We start from the raw sequence: 25073 nt of genomic DNA, 5'->3' as shown, positions 1-25073 counted from the left end.
GCTTGACACAACTCTTTGCAATAAACTAATGTCAAGTTTCACAGGGGTATTTGGAGATGTGCTCTGAATAAGGAAGAGTAAGTGTTAATAAGAGTGTTTTGATGTACAGCAATTTTTTTTGCAATCAGAGGTTCCAAAATGCTTTACAAAGGGGCTGCAGGCAGGTATTTCCAATCCACATACAGTTATAAGGAGCTCAGATGATTTCTTCAAGTTCGCATAGTAGACATTGACAAAGACAGGACTACAGTTAAAATGTCCTGGCGTCTACTCTCAGCTTCAGTGGCACAGCCTCTCCTGCCTATGCTCCTGCCTTGCTCCTTCTCATGCTCATTTCTAGGAAGTTCTTAGTCATAGAATCATAGAATGGTTTGGGTTGGAAAGGACCTTAAGATCATCCAGTTCCAAACCCTCTGCTATGGGCAGGGACGCCTCACCCTAGACCATGTTGCCCAAGGCTCTGTCCAACCTGGCCTTCAGTGTCTCCATCTCCCTACCTGCATGAAGTAAAAACATGGGCAAAGCTAGTGATTATTAGATAGCTGACCTGTAACACAACCGTTTTTGTCGAATTGTTTTACATTTTTCAGGAGAGAAATGCTAGACATTGCCAAAGGAATTCAGCACGTTATGAGAGGTTCATTTTTGTTTCTCCTTTTTCTGGTCAACTCTTATAGCTGAAGCATGGGTAAGAGCAACTGAAAAGGCAACCTCAGTATATAGAATTGCCTAGGCCAGACAGTACCATGCAAAGGGCAATCAGACAGACAGACTTGCAGGGTAATAGACATGAAACTTAAATGATTGGACTGCCAATGAAACAAAACACCTTGTCAGATAAATCAGAGATATAAAATACTTATATTATCTACCACTTGTGTGCCCAGGGCTGTTGTAAAACTGATTCTGGCAACTTCTGTACGTGAACTCTGATCATGTCCAGACAAGCCAGTGGCTACAAGGATGAACTGAAAAAAATACTTAGCTGAGCTGATGCGATTGGTTTGTCCAGACTGCTCTTAACTCCTCGTCATGCTGAGAGTACTTCTTCTGCCTTATGTTTCATGGTATTAGGCAACATTTTCATATGTTGTTGTATTGATAATGTAGACAATACCCAACACCCTGAGTGCCCCACCAAAAGCTGCTTATAGTTTGATTTCTGATTCACTTGTGGTATATTTCAGGTGTGGTAATTCATGATCCCCAAAGCTGTCAGGGAAAGAGATGGTACCATAGCTCTGCAACAATCAAAATGAGCCTGTTTCACTGACTGAAAAATTATTTTAATTTGGTCATTCTACAATTTTCCCTCTAGCAGAGCCTTTATTTTTTTCCCCCAGACATCCTGCTTCCTCCTTTTTTACAATCTGACACTGTTTAAAATCCTGAAGAGTTATCTTCAAGGACTGTTACACGCCTGTGGTAATGTACCATTTACTCTTTGTATAGTGAGATTACAATATATCACTTATATTCAATTTTAAGAGGAGATCATTAATATGTATTGGATGATAAAGACCTACTTTTTTATCTCCCCTGAATCTCTGTTTCTTTTGATTTCACAGTTTGCACATATGATGGTGACATCTGCGAATGAAATCCACATGCTGCTCTTCCTTGCACTAGTGATGAGTTTGTCCCCACTTGGTGAAAGACACTTGGTCAAAACACATTAAGTCTTTACTTTCCTGCTGGCTTTGCTGAACATAGTAGTGTGTCGAGTGTAGACAGGCCAATATGCTTGACGCATGTTATGTGGAAAATGATCGTGTGTCAGTTATAATAATGTCTGATTAACTTACAAGAGACTGATTATATTTACAATGCTTATTTTTGCCTTAGGCAATATATTTCCCAGATTTTGTAATAAGTTGGTCTCCTCTGCTCCAGACCCTGTTAAGACTATACTATAAAAACACCCTAATTTTTGCCTGCACGTGTTTCTAAGATACACTGGGTTCCGGCTTTCTAATCGTAGCTTCCAAACCTTTCCGGGATTTCTTCTCTCTTAAGAATCTCAAAACTTTTTAGATTTTATTTTTCCCCTTTTTTTTTTTTTTTTTGGTATGCAAATATATGGGCTTCCTAAGTGGGCACTGCAGGTTATTTATTCCCATGATTCTTCATGCTAAAGTTAGCAAAAACTGCTCAGTGAATTAAATGTGCATATCACTCCTTTTGGTTCTTTGTTTCGTATTTGGCTGGCTTTAGACAGCAATGTGGGACAGTTATTAGCTATTAACCACAGCATGATATGTAAGAGAAGGCAGTGATGGCTTATAGATGGTTTATATGGTACACAGGCACTGCATGCATTCTAGCACTAGTATTTCCGCAGCATTGCATGTCTCGCAGAACAACACTGTGAGATATGTTACAGCCAATCTTCAAGGCACATGGAAGAATATCCATTTCTAGTATGTTTGTGTCTGTGTAAAAGAAAGGGAGGTAGGTTTCCATTGCACGGCAACCTACATCAGAATGTCGTTTTGGGAAGCATAAAGACATATGAGGAGGCCTTTAGGTTGTTGAATCCTGGTTTATGATTAGGCTTCTCCATGTCTTCTCGTATGAGACTTCCAAACAGCAAGACTAATTCAAACATTTGCATCTCCCATATCTTTCCCTTTTCCCATGGAATCTTCTCCAGAGCCACTTTGCCAGGCTTCTTTTAAGAGGACTGAGGAAAGTCACCCTGACAGTGGGCACAGCTGCCTCCTCTCAGTTTTCATGAACCACCTGTTCAGCACTAGCCAAGGTAGCAGACATCCTTTCTCTGAGGCTGCACATAAAAAAGGTTATTTTACAAAGGGTTTTCTGAACCTGCTCTCTGCTGGTTATGGTGCAATTATTCTCCCAGCCACTCCAGAAGCCAGTCTGTTCCTAAATGAACTTTGCAATCGTTTGTCTACCTGAATCTCTCCTTGCCAGCACAATTCATTATTTTGGGAATTCTCAAACCCATACAAATAAGGTATTATTTAATGATTAGAGGTGCCTATCAATTTCTTTGGTTGACTTTATGTGCAGTAGCTAGGAATGTTTATGCCAGATCTTCCAATATTACTTTTATCTGACTCCAAATACCAAATGCAGTGCACAGTTGGGGTGGGGGAAATAAAGCACCTAATCTCAGTGAAGTGTCTTGTGAAGAAGCCTTTCTAGCTTTTACAACAAGGGTGCAGGCAGATATATTTGACTGTGTTCTGAAGAGGTACTTTTTCCTGAATAACACAACACTATCTAGTATTTTAGCTACTCATCCACAACAGAATAATAGAGAACATAGACACAATGGGTAATCTTGGGATTCAGGATTCTTGATCCTTGAAGTCATACATTTTGTACCAGTGATGAGAAATTGACCTTGTTGTATATATGTACATGTACAAGTCTGCCTTAGATGCCTAGGGGAATTTTTCATTTAAGTGGCGATTACAGGTAAATAGAAGTTAAAAGTTTACATATGCATATGGAAGTGAAATCTACTGGATACAATGGGGACTCATGACTTACATTCCTCCCATACCTTGGGCAATTTCTCCAGGCTCTACTTCATGTATCACAAACTCAGCATTTATTTTAGGATCTGACGTTAACAAAACCACTGCTTGGTGAGAGAAATATTTACTCTTTCTCTAAACTAGAATTTCTCTCTGACATCAGAATAAGCTGAGGGCTAAGGCAAGCAAAATTTAGTCCTGAACCCAGAATAGCTTCTTCATGTAAGATAGATCTATCTCCTTGTTTTGAAGTCTCGTAACTTGACAAAACTAGAAAAGGCAGTTTTGGCTTCATAGTAAACATGGCTACCTACATCATTTCAAAAGACCATATACCAAAGCAGTTGCATTTTTAAACAAAAAGGGTCCTGATGTTGTGTTCTACATTTATTATTTAAAATTCTCCTTACATTTTTAAATGTTTCAGTATGCACAGCTAGTGAAGCATCTGACTTACCACAGGGGATTAGAGCAGTCAGCTTCGATGAAGTACAGAGGAACTTCCTGAAAAAACTCCTAATTTACTTTCTTATAGGAATATAGAAGATTTAGAAAATATCTGGCAATGTGTCTAATACACAGGCCTGGAACTACTGCTGCCATTCCATGAGGAATGAACTTACCCTAAACTCATGCCAATGATCATCACTTGAAATCCTGTAGCTGTAAAACTTACAGGTGAGTGCCCTTTTTTAGTAGATACAGTTTTTCTTGAATGACTTGTAATTACCTTTTCCTCATGCCATTTCTACTTAATGTTGCCTGGTGACGGTCAATGGCAGCCTTGGCTGCAGTGACCATGAGATGGTGGAGTTTAGGATCCTGTGTGGGAGGAATAGAATACCTAGCAAAGCCACAGTTCTGGATTTCCGAAGGGCCAACTTTGGCCTCTTCAGTCAACTGCTAAGGGAAGTCTCATGGGAAAGTGTACTAGGCGGTAAAGGGGCTCAAGATAGTTGGTTAGCATTCAAGGACCGCTTCTTCCAAGCTCAGGATCGGAGCGTCCCAATGAGTAGAAAATCAGGTAAGGGATCTAGGAGACCGGCGTGGTTAAACAAGGAGCTGCTGGGCAAACTCAAGTGGAAAAGGAGAATCTATGGATTATGCAAGGAGGAGCTGGCCGCTTGGGAGGAATATAGGACAGTTGTTAGAGGATGTAGGGAGGCAATTAGGACAGCTAAGGCCTCCTTGGAACTCAATCTTGCTAGTCGAGTTTAAGACAATAGAAAGGGCTTCTTCAAATACATAGCAAATAAAACTAACACAAGAGGCAATATAGGCCCACTGCTGAACGAAGTGGGTGCCCTGGAGACAGAGGATATAAAGAAGGCAGAGGTGCTGAATGCCTTCTTTGCCTCTGTCTTTACTCCTGCAGACTCTCGCCGAGGGCCCCGGATTTCTATAGCCCCAGAAGGAGTCAGGACAAAGGAGGAGTTTGCTTTGGTAGATGAGGATTGGGTTAGATGGGTCCGGATGGAATGCACCCACGGGTGCTGAGGGAGCTGGCGGAGGTCATTGCTAGGCCACTTTCCATCATCTTTGGTAAGTCGTGGGAAACGGGCGAGGTGCCTGAGGATTGGCGGATGGCAAAGGTCACACCAATCTATAAGAAGGGCAAGAAGGAGGACCCGGGTAATTATAGACCGGTCAGCCTTACCTCCATCCCTGGAAAGATGATGGAACAACTTATTCTTGACTCCATCACTAGGCATATCAAGGATGAGGGGGTCATTAAGAACAGCCAACATGGTTTTATGAGGGGGAAGTCATGTATGACCAACCTTATAGCCTTCTATGAGGAAGTGACTAGGTGGAGGGATGATGGTAGAGCGGTAGATGTAGTTTTTCTTGATTTCAGTAAGGCATTTGATACTGTCTCCCACAGCATCCTCATAGATAAGCTAAAGAAGTGTGGGCTTGACGATCAAGTAGTGAGGTGGATCGAGAACTGGTTGAAAGGAAGAAGGCAGAGAGTTGTGGTCAATGGCGCAGAATCTAGCTGGAGGTCTGTGACCAGTGGAGTTCCTCAGGGGTCGGTGCTGGGACCGGTGCTGTTTAATATTTTCATCAATGACCTGGATGAGGGAACTGAGTGCACCCTCAGCAAGTTTGCTGATGACACAAAACTGGGAGGAGTGGCTGACACACCAGAGGACTGTGCTGCCATTCAGCGAGACCTGGACAGGCTGGAGAGTTGGGCGGGGAGAAATTTGATGAAATTTAACAAGGGCAAGTGTAGAGTCTTGCATCTGGGGAAGAACAACCCCATGTACCAGTACAGGTTGGGGGTTGACCTGCTGGAAAGTAGTGAAGGGGAAAGGGACCTGGGGGTCCTAGTGGATAGGAGGATGACCATGAGCCAGCAATGTGCTCTTGTGGCCAAGAAGGCAAATGGCATCTTAGGGTGCATTAGAAAGGGAGTGGTTAGTAGGTCAAGAGAGGTTCTCCTCCCCCTCTACTCAGCCTTGGTGAGGCTGCATCTGGAATATTGCGTCCAGTTCTGGGCCCCTCTGTTCAAGAAGGACAGGGAATTGCTTGAAGGAGTCCAGCGCAGAGCCACAAAGATGATTAAGGGCGTGGAACATCTCCCTTATGAGGAGAGGCTGAGGGAGCTGGGTCTCTTTAGCTTGGAGAAGAGGAGACTGAGGGGTGACCTCATCAATGTTTACAAATATGTAAAGGGTGGGTGTCAGGATGATGGAGCTAGGCTTTTTTCAGTGATATCCAGTGATAGGACAAGGGGCAATGGGTGTAAATTGGAGCATAGGAAGTTCCACGTTAACATCAGGAAGAACTTCTTTACTGTAAGAGTGACAGAGCACTGGAACAGGTTGCCCAGGGGGGTTGTGGAGTCTCCTACACTGGAGATATTCAAGGCCCGCCTGGACAAGTTCCTGTGTGATGTACTGTAGGTTACCCTGCTCTTGCAGGGGGGTTGGACTAGATGATCTTTTTAGGTCCCTTCCAACCCTTGGGATTCTGTGATTCTGTGATTCTGTCAGCTTACAAGGGACAACAAACCTCCACCATTTCCTCGGATGGGTGCAGGACACACTTCACTCCAAGTAAAATGAGCTTGTTTCTGTACCATGCACAGTTAGGCCCCATAAGGGACCTGTATGTTTCTGCAGGGGCTCAACTTCAATACAGTAACCTGGGAAAGTGTTCAGTGACACCAGCTCCCTCCTGTTTGTGCAGGGGCTGTTGGGAAACAGAAACTAAGTCCATGTTTATCAAGGACTTTCTCTGGCTTCATGTATAAGCCAAAGGGACGTACTCTTACCTGTGTGTACAAACATGTGCTTGACGTAGTTCTGTTTGGCGGTGAAAGTCTTGTTACAGAGAGTGCACTCGTAAGGCTTTTTTTCGCCTTGCCCACCTGCTGTGCTGTGGCCCGCAGATGGGGCCAAGGGCTGTGGGGCTGGCAGCTGGGCAGTAAAGGTTGACAGGCCAGGCTGGGACACTGTTACAAACTGTGCCTGTTGGCCAGCTAAAGGCTGGGGCAGGCTGAAGAGAAAAGGCTTAGGGCCACTGCCAGCAGACTGTGTGGTGAAAAGGGCAGGCAGGTAGGTGTTGCCAGCTGTGCCAATGACCTGAGTGTTGCTGGTCAGAGTCAGTGGCATCCTCAGATTGCTGGTGAGGGTTTCTGTCTGGCGTAAGTAGATCTGTGTGGTTGGCAATGGTTGGGCAACAGTTGTGTTGACAGAAGGCTGCAAAGCCCCCTTTTCGGTGCTGTTATTGACTGTGAGCACTTTGTTGTCCATTTCAACGTCATTGCTTCTCTCTGGCGAGGAAGAGTTGGCATCTACATGCTGCTGCTGCTGCTGCGGCTGAGTGCCATCAGCAGGGACGTCATTTTGATCTGCTTGAGAAGGTTCTTGCTGCCCATCCCGGCCTAGGCCAGCCATTAACTGCTGCTCCATGGAATCAGGCTCAGTGCCAATGGAGGAACTGACTCCCGAGTCAAAGCTCTCCCCTTTGGGCTCACTCTCAGTGCCTTCTGCTTGGTCAGTGTCCTCAGTGCATTCCTCAGACTCATTGCGCTCAAGGATCTGCACCCTCTGTTGGCCATAGTAGTCATAGTCATCCTCCATCTCCTGCTTAATATGGATGTTGCCCATCAGGGTTTGAATTCGGACAGGCCGTGGTTGCTTGCGGCAGTGTGTGGTCTCCGGAGTGGTGGAGAGGTATCGCTCCATCTGTTGTGATCGTTCATGGATCCGGGTTATCCAGCTGGGGTCTTCCATGTGATGGTCCCTGGGGAGCCCCAGGGCTGTTTCATGGTGGCTGACCACAGCTCCACTGTAAAAGGAGCGCTCCCCACTCCCATTTTGCATGGAACAGGCATAAAGGGCTGAATAGATCCTGTCCACACTGTGCTGTGAATGGCTCTGCAGGTAGCCAGACTCTGTGTCGGTGCTCTGCCCCGAGGTGCCTGATTCGGGTGTTCCCCTCGGTGTCTCCTGGCCAGAATCTTGAATGACCGGGTAGACCTCTCCCACATTTTGCGAGACAATCCTTGTGCACTCATCAATCACAGTCTTGATCTGCAGGATGCTGGCAGCTGTGAGGATTTGGAGGGCCTCTGACTGTGAGACCCGCAGCACCCCGCTGTACATGAAGTCAATGAGCTTTTGCACAGACTGGACTGACACCACCGAGGGGATCTCGATGTCGCTGTAGCCCAGAAGCAGCTTATCCTGGAAGAAGGGGCTGCCAGCCGCCAGCACACAACGGTGGGCGCGTAGCATGCTCCCGTGGATGCGGACCGTCACGTCACAGAAGTGGCCACGGTTGCGCTGCTCGTTGAGGGTCTCGAGCACAGAATTGCTGAAGTTGTGAAGGTTGATGCTATGAATGCGCTCTGTCATCCCCTTGCAACTGATGTTACCTGGAGCAAAGCAGGTGACAAAAAAACAAAAACAAACAGATTGAGTCTTGTCCTCTGTAGAGCCACAGTCCACATTGGAGAAGGAGACTGCCCACTGGGCACACAAAACAGATTATACTGCAAAAAGCACATACAAAAGCACCGATAAGAAGACAGCATCTTTAGAAGGCTGGAAGTAAGCTCTGCTGCATATTTGCAGAAGCTCAAGTCCTAAATTAATAGGAGAAAGTTTTAAAGCCAGTTTATCTGGTTTTTAAAAGCCTAGAGACAGCCTGAGCTCAAGATTAAATGTGGATTTTAGGTTGTTCAGATGTGAACCCGTGCCAGAAAAGATCAGATTCTTACTATAATGACCCTTTAGATCACACTGTTAATGCAAAGAGTGTGTATGAAAATGTGATTTCTATCTAGATTGGTATTTCAAGGAATTTGGAGCCTGTGTTTTATAGTACAGTTACTTCTATCTAAAAAACTGGCAGTCACTTTGTGAAAGATTTGGGCTGTAAATGTTCCTAAAATCCCACGCACAGTTTTGTCTGGGGTTGTGGTTTAGAACATTTGCTACCCAGTAGTGACAAACAGTCCTCTGTAAGAACCCAAAGCAAAAAGTTAACATGAGTTGTCCGCTTCAGTTTTAGCATATCCCCAGTTCTGACTGGCACCAGAATGCCATCACATAAAAACAAATGTTCTCCTGCTGTTATTTACTTGACAGAAACTGAAAAATTACAGACATTTACTCTAAGGAAGACTTTGTCTTCATTTGCCTGAATAATCTAAATAGAGAACAGTTTAGAAAAGCACCTAACCAATTCAGGTACAGAGTCAACATAACCTTCACAACTGACTTTTACAAGTGACTAAAAATTAACTTCTTAATCTCTCAGTCCACTCTTCCCTATCTCCATCTTGCTTGCTTTGCTTTTAATGCTTTTTCATTTCCTTTCATGTTCTTTACTTATTTTTTGTCTCTTTAGATTTTGATGGGCAGAAAATATGGTTTGACCTTTCAACTATGAAAAACCAAGTGCCCTTTAAGTGGTAAACAAATAAAACATTACCAATAATTTCTTTCTCTTAGCATTTGTAGTGCATGCATCACCTTGGTTCCTAGAAAAGTATGCAGAGAAAAGTAATGCAAAATCATCACTAGTATTACATTCTTTCTGTTTTGAATGTTCCTACTAAAGCTATAACCTCTCTGCCACAATCACTTGTTCATGTGTGAGAATCCAAAAGTGAAATTTGGTACAGAAGCATGAGTAAATTAAACTAGCTTACCGTTACTGTCTGCTTTAACAGAAATACACAGAACAAATACATGGCATTTAAAGTCGTTTAATCTAGATGCCTTTTAGCTCAACAGTGTCCCTCTGCTCCAGCCTAAGGGGTGCTTTACAGCTCACACACAGATATACTATCTGCAATTTGCAGGAAAATGTGGCATCCTCCCTGCTCTGCCTTTTCCTTCTCATTTATCCACTCCTGACATCTCAAGCACTCTCTATTCTGGTGGTTCAAAGACAAACCACCTTGGACACAGATGGTTATATTAATTCTCTGAAACAGCTGCATGATAAAAGGGAAGCACAAAGGTCAGGAACTGGAAATCCTGATGGGACCAAGCTGAAGAAGTTTGATGTTAACAAATGTAAACCAGCCAGTATCAGAAGGGTACTAATTTCCATGTGAGACTAGAGCACTAGGGGGAAGCTCACATAGCAAGAACAAGGAGGAAACTACTAATAGTATCATGGAGGTTGTGCATTACATCTGTCTTGTCCATAAGCTCTGCTGGTTTCCTCTGATGTGACTGATCATTTCACTAGAAAATATCTTAGAACCTGGAAGACTTTCCTTCAAGGGCACTGCAACTATTATTACACAAAATAATGTACAGAAGAGATGTATTCCCCTCTTTCCAGAGTCATTCTCCAGAGGCTTCCAGGGCAGTTCCAGATTCTTCCCTTCCCAACATGTCAGATCACACGAGGATTCAAAATGTATTTACATAGAAAGTCAGAATCCTTGTTCTGAAAAGAAGAAAACTTGGTAAAAGCTTTGTACTGGTGGGGAAACAGAAGGATTGAAGACTAATGAGAAATAGATGACCCCTCTTTACAAGACCTCTTGTAGGCCAGGGCCTATAGGGATGCTGGGGAGGGACTCTTCATCAGGGACTGTAGTGACAGGACAAGGGGTAATGGGTTAAAACTTAAACAGGGGAAGTTTAGATTGGATATAAGGAGGAAATTCTTTCCTGTTAGGGGGGGTGAGACACTGGAATTGGTTGCCCAGGGAGGCTGTGAGTGCTTCATCCCTGGAGGTGTTCAAGGCCAGGTTGGATGAAGCCTTGGGTGGGATGGTTTAGTGTGAGGTGTCCCTGCCCACGGCGGGGAGGTTGGAACTAGATGATCTTGAGGTCCTTTCCAACCCTAACTATTCTATGATTCTATGATTGCATAGCTACCCATTTATCTCCATCTCCCTTTCCGTAGTTGCCTATCAGTATGCTAGAAATCTTTCCATCAGAAAGTATTGATCACTACTTGGTTTGACTCTAGGGCTCCCTTTCCACGCAACCATATCTCTAACATGTCTTCTAATTTCTTTACTCTTTCAAATTAAATTGGAACAGCTACCACTTCTTTAACTGAGAAACAACTGAAGTTCACTCCTTAAGGATAAAACAAGAAGGGTGTGTGGACAAGGCACACAACAGTAAAAAAGCTAGTACAGATTTTGAGGATATTTCTTCTAGGCCACCTTCCTTGACAGTAAGCATTGAAAACTATGCCTACCCAAAGTACAGGAAACAAATAATCCACAATTGTGTCTAAGATGCTACCACACAAACCACAGCAGTAGAAGAGAGCAACTTTAACAAATTCCAGGGATTGGTCTGTAGCAAAACCTGCTATTCCATGGAGCTCCTCTCCTTTTCTGCAGGAAACTGTTCAGATCCAAGTTTTGTGGTTGTCCCTTACTGCATACTGATCTAAGCTGAAAGTTCCAAGGGGATGCTCCCCATAAAAGGCGGACTTGCCAATGCATGTCTGATTCTAAAGTAAATGCTACATTCCTACAAAGACTGCTAGAGCCCTGGACAAGCCAGAAAGTGTGTCAGCTTTTCACGAGACCCAGCTACACACGCGCACACTCACCTACTCGTCACTGCACAGAATGCCTGGCTCAGGGAAAAGACTGCTGTCTCAGGCTCTTCTCAGGCCTGCCACTCTTTTAAATTCGAGACAGTGGGAACCTTTTTATGAAATTCAAGTGGTCTTTGTTAAGTATCCCCCCGCTTTTTTGTTCAGTAAACATGATGTAGAGATCCCAATGGACTTAATTCTGAGAAACTCCTGTAAAATGGTTTTGTTCCTTTTCTGTGAAGCAAGTTCTGATTGGAGGGGTATTCACAAACCATATAGGAAAGAATGGGTGTGAAAATGCAAAGGCCATTCTTACCCAGATGGGCAATGAATAGGTGTTTGCCAGTTCAGGAAAAAAAAAAAAAAAAAAAAGAAAGAGGAAAAAAGCAGGAAAAAAGGAAAATAAAAAAAAAAGCTCAGACAACTGCACAGATTATGCACATTTGCAATCCTCCTGGGATGCAATTTGAAGCTGGCATGGCATAAAGGTGAAACATATTACTGTGCAACTTTGAAAAAAGCTCCGTTGGCCCATATGCAAATGTACCGATTAAACTGTCAGCCTATTCACAGAAACATGCATGGAATTCATCCTCAATTGGTAAGAAGGAGCACAACGTGGATGGGAAAGGAACAAACTTTTGTGTGTAATACATGACTGAGTGCTTAGATTAGTGTTTCCCTGAATCTCATTCACCCCTCCTGCTGACTTTTATGCTATGGGCATTCAAAAGAAAGTAGATTTTACCATGACAATAACAATGACAACCTCTCCAAATACAGTACCAAAAGGGAAAGCAATGGCAGAAGGAAACAGCAGGCAGTGGACGCTTGGAAGACACTATAGAAAATGTGGAAGTGTAGCAGTGAAGTACACCAAGCATGGCTTGAAGGCAGTTTTCTATTTGCCAAGCTACCATACATAGACCTACATAAAACTAGAAAGGTGATTTTTTTGTTTTGCCAAAAACATAAAGAACAATCCCAGCAAGAACACAATGTAGAGCTACAAAGATGTATGGAATAGTGAAGACAGCAGGTCATACACAAGTAGGTATGACATACAGTAGTCATACACATATGACTCATTTAGTCAGACATGCAAGTATTTGATCAGGCTTCATTAGAAGTATTTAGTAAGGCTTCCTTTTTGTACAGCCACTAGATGTCCCTTTCTGCAAAGCCAATGCTTACAGCTTTAATGCTCATCACAGAAAGATATCGCAGAATTTGATTTTCTCTAGTGTCCTTTAAAATCACAGTATCTCAAAGGTCATTGCACAATAATGACTACCATTTCTTAGAAACACAGTGGTGATGAAACCACCACAGTTACTGAAACTCAGCAGTAGCTCAGTGCATAGACTTCACCTGAAGCAAAACTGACTAGGATGCTGGAATCCAAGCTCTTTTTGGAAACTTACTGTATGGTCTTTCGCAGGAACCCCAAAGGCTCTAGTCTCACTTTCATATTTATGAGGCATAGAGCATAATTGTCCTCTACCCCTCTATCTTCTGTCCTTGAGAATTGGTAGGCTTGCCGAGAGAGAGAGACTGCATTTTTGCCTCAGTTTTCTGCAGTAGCATTTAGAAAACTGCTTGGCAACCCATCTCTCTGATACTTAAGACAAGATTATTTAGAACTAGCTTGATATTGTTGCCTAGTTTGTCTTCCTGTCAAGATTCTCAAGCCTCACATTGAGAGGAATATACACTTTGAGAGACAGCACAAAAGTTGGAGGCGTTAGACACTTTGCATAATGTGGTATTCTCATCACCAAATGACAAGCACTTCCTTAGGTGGACAAACACCCTGGGCTAAGACAGAGATGTGGAAGTTAGGATTGGTAGGCTTTCTTCCCACTGCTGTTTCTCCATGCATCTGTAATCCAGCCATTAGCATCTGGGAGCACCACAAAAGCAAAGTATGACCAGTCTCCTGACTGCATCACGAGGATGCACCACAAAAGCCAAGTAACCTGATGCTGCTGCTGGAGACAAGCATTATCATCTATTATTCTCTTTCTCTACTATGTGCAGTTTTGGATATCTCTAATCTTTAGTCTCTGCACCAAGTGTTGGATGACCAGTCTCCTGACTGCATCACAAGGATGCATTAGGTTCCTCAGACAGTCATCTAATGGAAAAAGAGCACCTTCTTAAAGGAAAACAATTTACCTACACTATCTCTTCAGAAATTTGTTAAATATGCTTGCAAAACCCAGCAAAAACCAACACTGTGTGAGATTTCCACTCTCTCCCCAGACATTCAAAGATCTAGCAAGAAAGTTTTGGTAGTATTTAACTTTGAAACTGATTACTCATTCTTTCCTCCAGCAGAGACAGAGAACTATTGACCACTTTCATCTTATATATCAGAAACCGCTTCACTTTTCTTCTTTAGACCTTACTTTTCCTAGAAAATATAGACTCCGGTCTCTCACTCCCCCTCACTGGTTGTATGCACTCTTCTTATCTCCTTCTGTCTTCTATCCAGTTTGTCCTTCTTTCATGCAGTGCCCTGAAGTGGATAAGTACTCTAGATGAGTGAGGTGAATTAAACAGTTGCCTGAGACACTTTGTATATGTTACTCTTTAAAGACCCTACAGAATAAATAAAACCAAGCAAATAAAGTACCGTTATTCAAACAAAATCCTACAGATTCTCCTTAAGAAAGACACATCTCAGTAAAGAATCCTTAACTTGGAATGAAAATCTCAACTCTTGTATAAGTATGACACTGGAGTGAAAATACAGCATTTCCATCACAACATATGAAAGCTACTATAGCCCCACAATTTCCACACCAAGTTTTCTTATTCCACACATTAGTGTCTTCTGTTTCAAACTTTGTACCATAACCACTGGAGATGCTTTCTTCAGCTCCAATGACCTGATTCACCCCAACTGCTGAAGTTTTATTTTCTGTTGTTCTCAAGTTAGTTACTCTAAAATAAAATAGGATTAAAAGAGCAAAAAATTCTTATCTAGTGTTTCGACACACAAAATTAGTTCTGCATCAGGTTCCAACTCTCTGAGACCAAATTTAGTGGAGCAACATTTTTTCCACTGACGGAACAGACTTGAATTAAAATCCTGAAAGCCTGGTAGAGGCTGACTTCTCAGTATATCACTATGATGCTAGAAAAGCTGATACAGCAAATCCCACTCAGACTGATTCTCCTGTATATTTGGCCTCATTCTGAGCAGAGGCCTGCAAGAGGAAATGTTTGTATGGAGTTTCAGGAACACAGAAGAACATTTGTATCCTCAGCAGGAGATCTGACCAGGAGCAGCCCTTGCTTTCTGTTGCTTTAAAGGTTTGCTGGAGTTTTCACCCAATCATCTGCTTGAACATCTTGAAAATCAGTATCTTCTTCTATAATATCTATCCAAAACAAACACCAGATGACACTACACAAATTGCCCTAACCCTACCAGATTGTTGTTAGAATCAAAATATGTAGCAGTCTACATTTAACAGGAAGTACTGTATTTTTACCAGCACAACGTCTATTAATGTGTCAGTAATATACTCTATGGAAGTTGCGTTCTGAAAGCTGTCAAACTTCTCTACATTTCGTAGTCTAATAACTACATTCATTTGAAAGACAGAAATGCATGCACACACAAACACAACCTTACTCTTCAAGGAACAAACATATTGAGTAGATGCCTAAGAAGAAAGAGTTTGCTTAAACTTTGTTCAGGAGACAGGCTTTCTCTGTCCTTTTTAGCATCTACCTAATGATGACATATCCATTTTACATAAAGCTGAAGACTAAACCAAAGGTGTCTGTATATAAAATTGCTTCTGTATCCAGTGGGCATTAATTCCCAATGTCAAGCATAAAAGCCTCTTAAGCCTACACACTTGGGGAGCAGTCAGTGAATCACCTTTCTCTGTTTCACCTGAAAGACTGAGAGAGGTGTCCACTGGCACTAATCCTCTGTTTGCTCTAAAACATGCAGGCAGCAATGTCTGTGCCTCAGTTTGCTGCATTTGTAGAACAAGGAGAGTATCACACACCCAAGACAGCAGCAGGACTGCACACCTTAATCTTCACAAATTGTTCTGTGTTGCTTGGATGTAGAATACTACAGAAAGATCAAGACTTAACTCCACGGGTATCTTGAAATTTTGCTCTCCAGGGTTACAAAAATGAAGCTTTCCTCTCAAATTACTCTAGTGACCTGTTCCTTTGTACCTCTTTATGATGAACATCCTACTTATAACTGTGAAATACAAAGTACAAAAAAATTCCAGTTCATAGCAGTCTGGTGACCATGGGCTTTGAAGTGTTAAAGCATGTTCAGTTATTTTTAAGTTAAAGAAATACTCCATTTTTAGCCAGGGCATTTACTTTTCCCACTTTCACTCCAGTTTGTATTCTTGCTATTTTAGGAACTCCAAAAATACTTTAGAGTAAAGAAGGTATACTCAAAAGCCATTTTTATGCCCAGGCACATATTGGGGGTACAGTTCAATGTACCTCCACTGTAAACACTGGCACACATATATACACACTGTTTCTCTCAGTTCTCTCTCAGCCCTTGTCTGCAGACCCTCTGCTGCTACAGCCATGCCATCAGATCCCCCTGGTATAAAAGTTGACTACTACATTGATGGGGGGATGCTTCTCCTGTAGGTATCTACAACATCTCTAAGCAACATATACTACATTAGCAGAAGAACAGTGAAAGCTGTTGTCACACCTGCATTAAGAGGGATATCAACAGGCTTGTCATAACATTACAAGGGTCTTAATTCCTATGCCCTGGCCAGCTTTAACCTATTTACATCGGCAAAAGACAGGCTCACCAGATAGCATTTTAGTGTAAGGGAGAAAACTTTGTACAACTGCTCTCTTATAATCTGAAACATAGAAAACAATGTAACCACATGATGGCACTATTTCCTAGGAAAAGAAACGAGGCTGTGCTAACTCCCTCCTTCAGCAGGGAACAATTTTCATGTTCTACATGAAAACTGTTTCAACCGTGCTCACTCTTTCCCAGGGAGCTCACACACAATCCTGCCAAGCCTCAGCATGGCCCAACTGTTTTAACTGGCTGTAAGTTTAAGGCAGTCTGGGTCTTTAAAAATCTAGGGGCATCTATTGCTAGTTTTACTTCAGTGTCAGGTGTTGTTACTCAGCAGGCATACTGCACTTGCCAGACCTGCAACAGGAAAGTGCCACTGGACAGGGAAGAGGCGAGACGGGCCTGTGATGCTGGTGAAGTTACAGTGTGAACACTCCCAACTCAGAGAATAGGTGGATGCTTCTTGGAGAAAAAGAACCCAAACATTTTGGAAAATATAGGCAAATACGGTGATTTATCTTGCTATTCTATGGTTCTGATCAAAAGCTTGCCATAGTCACGAAGAATACATTCACCTGCTTGAAGGGCTTTTGTTTAAAACTAGTAATGCATTTCAGACTGAATATCCAAAAGTGAACAGGGATTGAATTTGGTTATCTCTCTGTGGTACGCTGTACAAACTTATATCCTCTCTCAGAAGTGCTGTTTAGGGAGGAAAGGGGGCTGGGGCTGGAGATGGAATCAGAGTCTGGAAGGGGAATGAATTAGAATGATAATAGGTGCAAACATATTAAAACATGCCTCCAAAAGAGACAATTGCTATCCCATGACCTCTTTCACATTTGCCCTGTATTGTTCCGTATTTCCCCTCGGCAGAAAGACAAGGAGGAAAAGCTTATCAGTTTGAGTGTGGTTAAATACAGTAAGCCTAAAAGCCTGTGGGCTTTGGTTAAAAGGAAAATATAGATTAAAACCTCTTAAAGTAATTACCTGTTTAGAAGGTTTCTATTCAAGCTAGAATCCTCTGCAGGGAGTGTTTGTAGCAGTCTGTTAGGAAAAGGGTGCATCAGAAATGGTTGATGTTTGTGGGAGAGCTACTGCCTGTGGAAGACCACTGCTTACACCCTCCATATTTCCAGAGAAAGGCCTTTCAATGGTCATCCAGAACTGGCCGATGGGAGAAACAAGGAATGGACAAAACCCTGTAAATGCCAGTCCTCAGGGCTGAGAAAAGGATTCTTTTATCTCTTCCAGTGGCTGTGTCTCAGCCCTGAGAAGAAGAAAGCTATCACATGAAAATGCTAGATTTTATTTGGTTATTTTTTCCATTCATCTTCATTATGTATTAGTGAAAGGGTAATTGTTAACTAGTACAACTGGGTGCTTTGATGAGTATTTCAAGTTAGAAATATCCTGAGACAGATATTCATACTGGTTTGGACTGTGGCTTCTTTATTTTGAGTTTATGGGATGTGTTCAGGCCTGCTTATAATTCAAATTTAAATACCAGTGGGAAACAGCACTCGCTCATATCAATGATGCTGAAGGCCACAGGGAAAATTTCTGTCCTTAGTGAGACCTCCACAATCCCTGAGAGCAGACTCACTTCCAAAATCACCTATGATAGGAAAAGAAATGTACAGTAGAATGCTTTAAAGTAATAAATTAAGGCTATAAACAGATGCATAGCATTCATGTGTAGCTTGACATCCCCAGATGGATCTGCAGCATTAAATGTACATTGTCAGTTCCAATTCCAAGGCTTTTTCCTTGAGAAAAGGCCCTGGGATCAGATGTATACACGAGCATACAGACACCAACAGGTGATACTAATACAGTGCAGGAGAGATATTTCTCAGGTCTGCCTTCAGGCACATTCTACCTTCAACTCGGCCAAAAACATTAGGGAGAGTATCCGGACATTTTACTTTTGAATACAGAGAATATGCCCTGTTTTGGAACATGGTATGGGATGAAAGCACAAGGTGTTTTTGTTCAAGTTGACATGGTTGCCCACACAGGCATGAAGCTGCAGGGAGAAGTCCCTTGCTCTGTTTTTATTTCCTCTATCATACCCCTTTTCACACAAAAATTGCTACTTTGTGGTTTCTCCTCTATCTGTGTAACATCAATAAATTACACGTTATCACTCCTATCATCTAGTTATAAAGAGCCTTTCAAGATTTTTAATAGATGCACAATATTGCTACACTTACATTTTCACTGGTTAAGAACTCAAAAATAGCTGTTGTGAGATTACTCTTAATTTATACTACTTCTCTCCTGTGGGCTTTCAAGAAGAAGCATTTCACCACATGTCACACATTGATACAGAGTATGTATTGCGCATCCCAGCCAGGCAGAGATCCTTCCAGTGTTTAACACAACAAAGCTGGAATGAGTAGGGGTTCTAGGATTTGCTTATTCTTTTTTTCCTGGGCACAGTTAATTCCTCAAGGAGCTATTCGTGCTGACAGATTAACTAGAGATCTTGCATTCTCTTTGTATTCTGGTTCCTGAGTGATAGTTGCGTAAGACTAGATCTCATGTTATTTTAGCCTTGTAAATGACTCCATGGACAATGAAAACAGTCATAGAAAACATAAATGAAAAGATGGTGCAATTGCCTTGCCTCTAGAACAATAATAATTGGTATCCTCGGGAACCCAGATGCACAGTGTCAGCCAGGACATGTTGCTGCGGTCCACTGTGCACCACGCTGTGAGGAGAATACCCTGATGGAGATGAAGGAGTTTAGCAGTACTCTGATGGCATACAACTGACTTTCACCTATGGAGTAGATCAAGCACCACATTTCTTGTAGAAATGTAATTATTTCCCTTCCCACAACATCCCCTAGCATGTTTTATAAATATTAGTTGGTGGCATTAAACAGTACCTTGGTTCTACCTTTCAATTTCTGTTCCACTACCACGTTAAGGCTTCACTTCAAAAACGTTTTGAATGAAAAAGCTCTCTTTTCTCAGACAAGAACAATTCAAGAATTGCTTTGGTTTTTCCTCATTTTAATACTGCTCTGGCCCTGAAGTTATTGAGTGGGATCACAGCACAAACATTACATGGCTACTCTATCACAGGTAAATGACAGAAAAGAGGAGAAAGTGACTATGAAAGCTTAGATGAAAAGAGCATAAAGCTCCAATGCTACACAGATCACAGTGGTGAAAAGGAATAGAAAGTGAACAAGTCTATTTTTACAGCTGTAACTCCGGAGATGTGTAGTTGCAACAAACCAGGCAACTAATGCACCAGTCAATGTTTCTTGAAGCATGGAAGGTGTCTTGCTGTAACACGCAAAGGACTAACCACTGGGTTATACAGGGTTTTAACAACACACAGTAGGAGAAAAGGAGATGTAGATGCAGCTGTTTAGTTTCCTTCAAGTATGAGTCACCTGTCAAGCACTGGAAAATCTGTTATGTTTGACTGCTCCATGAAGTGTCCCTCTGCAGACCATATTAGGGAAATGGTACATTCGGTTTAGCCTTCTCACCCATTTAGGCCAGAGGAGATGACAGCAGTAGCATGCATGGTTAAGACATGAAATAACAATGAATGGCATGATTATGTTTGACATTCTTGAAGCAGATCATATAAAGTGGCAGTTTTCATATGTGCAACTTCAGGAGGAGCAACTATTAGAAGGACAAAAAAAAAAAAAAAAAAAAAAGGAAGAGGAAGTTAGTCAGAAAGGGTCCGAAAGGAAAAGATAGTGAATTAAAATCCATATGATCAGCAGGGAGGTGGCCCTAATACACAGAGTCCCTATGTATATCCAAGGACAAGAACAAAAAAATTAGGAAATAAAAAGTGCTACAATGGTTAAATACAAGGTATAAGAGTTCATTAAAGCTGAAAATGTATCCTTCTAAAGATGGAAATCATATTCAAGTGACACTAATAGAACTGAGCATAAACTGTAGCAGGCTAGATGTAAAACAAAGATTTGGTAGGATGAAGAGGAAATTTAAAGGAAAAAAGCCACTAAAGGCATAAAGACAAACAATAAGACAATAAAGACTGTAATAAAACATTATTTAAACATGACAGAGAAAGCTTACAGGGCAATGACCGGTACCTAAGAATGCTGTAGATTATCTGGATTGATGGATTAAGTAGGGAAGGAGTAGATTCAGTGGTTAAAGACAAACTAGTGATCTGTGAAAGGTAAAGCTAGTCAACGAGGTCACACAAATTCTGCAGTGGAACAGACATTATTGCTTTAATCTTCAGAAAGGAGGATGATGGAAGCAAGTAAGTTACTTCAGGTGGGAGAAAAGGAAAGCACCGCTCTGGAGACTGTTATTAAAAAAAAAACCCAAACCACCACATACAAACCCAAACAAACAAATTCCAAACAACAACATCTTAATATGTTGAACAGTGATAGACAGTATATAGTATTCATCAGTCACTCACTTCATGAGTGAAGCAGTTGAAACGCTCATGCAAATATAGAAAGGCAGGATTTACTAAAAGACTCACAATTTGAAGAATAGTAATAAAAATCTATGGGGGGAAAGACTCTGAAGCTGGGAACAGGTAAACTCAGAAACAAACTGCAGGTACCTTACTGGACAGTTACAATACGTCTCAGTGACTGCAGCATGACTTACAAACAGAAATATCACAATATTATCAGCTCAGCCACCTCAAAATCTTCAGAATGGAAGCTATGGAATTTTAAAGAGCAGTAAGACCTTTTTATCCTTTCCCCTGGTACTGAGAAAGAATAGATACACTGGGGATCTACCCAAGTTCTCCCCTGAAATCATAAAAGCTAGAAATTTGCATGGCTGTTTTAAACTGAAGCTGAAATTATGCATGTTATTGCTCTCTAAATGGAGAGCAGTAAGAAAAGCACTGAACACCACAAGAATTGACAACGTAGCATCAAGCCAGTATTGCCAGGCCATCAAATAAGAGAATCAACATTTAGGATAATTGGATAAATTTTCAAAAGCATCTACACATTATAAATGTAACTGATTCATGCATCAGTGAAACTTAAGCTCCAAAGTCACACAATTGCTTCTGAAAACACAGTCACTGACTTCATAACTGAAGTACCATATGCTATTAGTCATTTCTCATGAGAAGAAAAGCCCGAGAGACCAACCTGACAAAACTCACTTAGTGTACTGATTAGGAATATGGAGACCAGTTCCTATCAGTAGTAAAACATTTTACACCACCAATTCTTTAATGTATTGTGATGGCTTTTTCAACAGAGGCAGGTGAGCTGAGCTTAACAGTTTTACCTACCTGTACTTAGTCCTGTTTCTACACAAGTCAAGAAACATTTATTTGCTTCTATGAAAACACAATTTATTCCTGGCTGATATTTCTTTGATAATATTACAAACAGAAATATAAACCTACAGGACATAGGAACCACTTATAACTGTTAAAAAGAGAAACACTTACTAAACAAGATTTCAAATGTTCTGCAAGATGAAAGTATAACTAAGTGTTGTGACATCAGTATTTGAGAACTATGGATGTTCTCGTTTTCAGTTTAGTTTGATACAGAAAAGGCCTGTATCATTATTATTATATCATCTAAAATAGATATCTAAACATTTCTTAGGTCACCAAAAACAACCTAAAAATATTCAGCATTAGCTAACACATGCCGTACATAGATCAGCAAAAATACAGATTAAATTATTATTGACATACTGCCTGCCTCTGAAAACAAGGGGTCTGGAAGAATCAACATCCCTCCCTGCCCCCATCCTCTCTGAGAGTGGAGATCATGTGAAAGCACCAGAACTCTTCCTAGGGAATCACAGCCACAAATGTCTAGAGGCAGAGGGAAAATGATAAGTGCATGTTCTCTTCCTGACACAGAACCTCTAAGAGAAACACATGAAACCTACAGTGCAAAGATGAGGGCAGACCACCTTCAGACCCATCTAGCCTCTATTTGTACCCCCAGGTAAATCAAACTTGCTGATTCATGGGAAGTGAATGATAGTTTCCTCTATCTGCTTAAGAAAACGAAAACCTGGAGTTTCCGCATCCACTTTCTATGCTCTGTGGGGTTCAGGAATCTTGTGAGGTTCCCTCTCTGCCTTTCCCCATTATGCTGGAAGGCTAGTGAGCTACAAAAATCCGAACGTAGGATGAGAAAAAGAAAACATACTGCCTCAAAGTTCCCATCCTGTTAAAGCTAAAAAATGCTGGAATTGGCCCACGTCAGCCACGTCACTTGAGCAGGTAAGTACAAAGGCTTCAGATGTGGCCTATCAACAACAGTGTTTATAAAGTACATTCTATTTAATACATAAAAACTCCCTGGTCTCTTGCTAAAACTTAACTTTAGAAAGTCCTCCCCATCTCAACGTCTTGCCAATGATTATTTCATGGATTTTTCAGAAATTATTCATGCCCCACTTTCCTTCTCAGCTTTTATTCCCTACCAGAATTTCAGGTCTTTGCCAGAATTGTGTTCTCTAAAATCATCGAAACTGCTTCAGCAGTTTTCACAATGATAGTCCAACCTGCCTCTCAGTCCCATGGAAACTCTTCACAAAGATGTTGCTTTTCCCTTGTCTGGAACAAATTCCTTCACAGATGGACCATCCAATGTCTAAGAATAACTCTTTCAACTATCAATAGAGACAAAGAAATTCAGTTGTACTGTTCCCATGGGATTCCTTTGAGTTTGGACACATCTGTTAAGATGCATACATCAGAGCCTGAATTAAGTTTTTGTCTGACTGTATCTCTGAGAACTGGTGAAAGTTTCTGCCAAAATGATCTTATCTCTTGGCACTTGCAAAATGTATACAGTTACAAATGCTTTATGAAGGGCTCCTGAAGTGAGTGGCCTATACAGACCAAATAAATTTAAATAAAGCCAAGTCCTGATGACTTCCTTCCCTTTCCTCTCGGCAAAATCTTTAGAAGCTTTACCTAAGGCAATTCAGCCCTCAAAGTTGGACCCCACCAACTATATACACTCTCTATCCATAAGTAAGAAAGTATGTGGAAAACTGCAAACAGCACCAATCTCATATGCTTTCCTTTGCTTCACTGTAACCTTTCCAGAACTTGTGCCTCCAAGCTTGTCCTTGTAGCTTTTTCCACAAACACCCTTCTTCTGGGTAAGCAGCTACATCTGTTTATGACAGCTGAGTAGCTAGAGGTATAACTCATTTGGAGCTCTATCAGTGCACTCTATGACTTAATTCCAAATTAATTCAAAGTGGTGCTTTTTTGTCTGCCAAGCCCTACATGAAAACAGTTACCTCAAGAAGACTTCTTCCTCTAACTTGTTTCTCCAATTGCATTGCATGAGCTAGCATTTCCCAACACTGAAAGAGATGGGAACTGGACACAATGCACCCTAGGTTTTGGATTTTGCTTCAAGGATTCATCTGCATAGGAAATCATAAGATCATAGAATCACAGAATGGTTAGAGCTGGAAAGGATCTTAAGATCAACTAGTTCCAACTCCCCTTGCCATGGGCAGGGACACCTCACACAAGACCATGTCACCCAAGGAAATACAATGTTCAAATCCAGAAATCTAGGGCCCAATCCTACAAAGGTCAGAAGTAATGTTATTTCATTGGGAATAAGTGGTACCAAAGCCAGTATGTAGAATGTAGTACACTATAGAATTAAGCTCTAATTTGTGTGTCACATATGACTTTACCCAGATTTTTCTGCTAAGTACTGGTTTCAGTAAGACTGGCATTCAGACTATTGCTTCAGCTTTCTTCATCTCTGCCTTTTACAGCTGAGGAGCAGATGGCTATCAGAGTTTATATTTCCTACGCTTGGAAAAAGAATTTTGATCTGAATCGTTCCAAAAGCACCCTGACTTTTTAAAGTAGACTGGCTTCTGAATATTTTTCGTAATAAATATGTGGTACTGTTTTCTGCCAAGCACTAGTGACTGTGCATGCAAAATGGTCAGTAAAGATTTCAAACTGATTTGAATAGGTGGGCTGTAAATTCTAAGTCATTTTTCCAGATACATGAATGAGGGCTTATGGAACCATCTGTACATCAGTGCATCTTTCCAAGAATTGATACAGCCTACCACGCTGACTCTTTTGGGTGTTCCTAATATTTTCCATGAAAACTCTTCTCCTGAAACTTCCCATCTAATCCTAGTTTTTAAGTATTTTTAAATTATTCACTATCCACTAGAAAACTTCCCACCAGAATGAAGAATGTCCTCTTGTAAATGAAATAAAACCTGCCCAGTTGTGGGGGTAGAGGCAGTATGGTGGCCTGGGCAAAGGAGAAGAAGCAATATTGTAGTGTCCAGAAGGTAAAGGGAAGGACCTAAAAAGGTAAAGAATCATCACAGGTCCAAAAGTTGAGAGGAAAGAAGATGTGGCTGTGTAGCTCTGACAGGAGGGGAGGTTAAAGACAAACGGAGGAATTCTAAGGTGAGGGGAAAAAGTGAGTCTAAAAGGCAGGGAAGGCAAGAGGTAAGGAGAAGGAGTTTGTAATGATGGGGAGGCCCATTTTCAAATACTAATTTTTTGGGTCAGTGAAGGTATTCCAGCACTAATGATTGAGGTAATATTAAATAAACCTCACATAACACAGGAGATAGCTACAGTAAATATGCAGTAAATATTCATCATGAATAAATTTTAGTACATGTAAGAAACTGCCATTGCTATTTCGCAAGGGCATTCCAAACACTAAT

General features: G+C 41.5%; 1 protein-coding gene across 15 annotated transcripts in view; it reads right to left on the bottom strand.

Moving 5' to 3' along the window:
• Positions 1 to 25073, bottom strand: part of ZBTB20 (zinc finger and BTB domain containing 20) — a 490951-nt gene that overhangs the window by 1578 nt on the left and 464300 nt on the right. For all 15 annotated transcript variants that reach the window (XM_065676360.1, XM_065676359.1, XM_065676353.1 and 12 more), the window contains one exon: positions 6790 to 8397. In XM_065676360.1, the coding sequence (XP_065532432.1) occupies positions 6790 to 8377 (1588 nt within the window). In that variant the 5' untranslated portion in view covers positions 8378 to 8397. The remainder of the gene's footprint in view (positions 1 to 6789; positions 8398 to 25073) is intronic.

This window comes from Lathamus discolor, chromosome 4 (assembly GCF_037157495.1).
Source record: "Lathamus discolor isolate bLatDis1 chromosome 4, bLatDis1.hap1, whole genome shotgun sequence".
Lineage (NCBI taxonomy): Eukaryota > Metazoa > Chordata > Aves > Psittaciformes > Psittacidae > Lathamus > Lathamus discolor.
The sequence above is the reverse complement of the archived record's forward strand: the minus strand, read 5'-3'. Positions and strand labels throughout refer to the sequence as shown.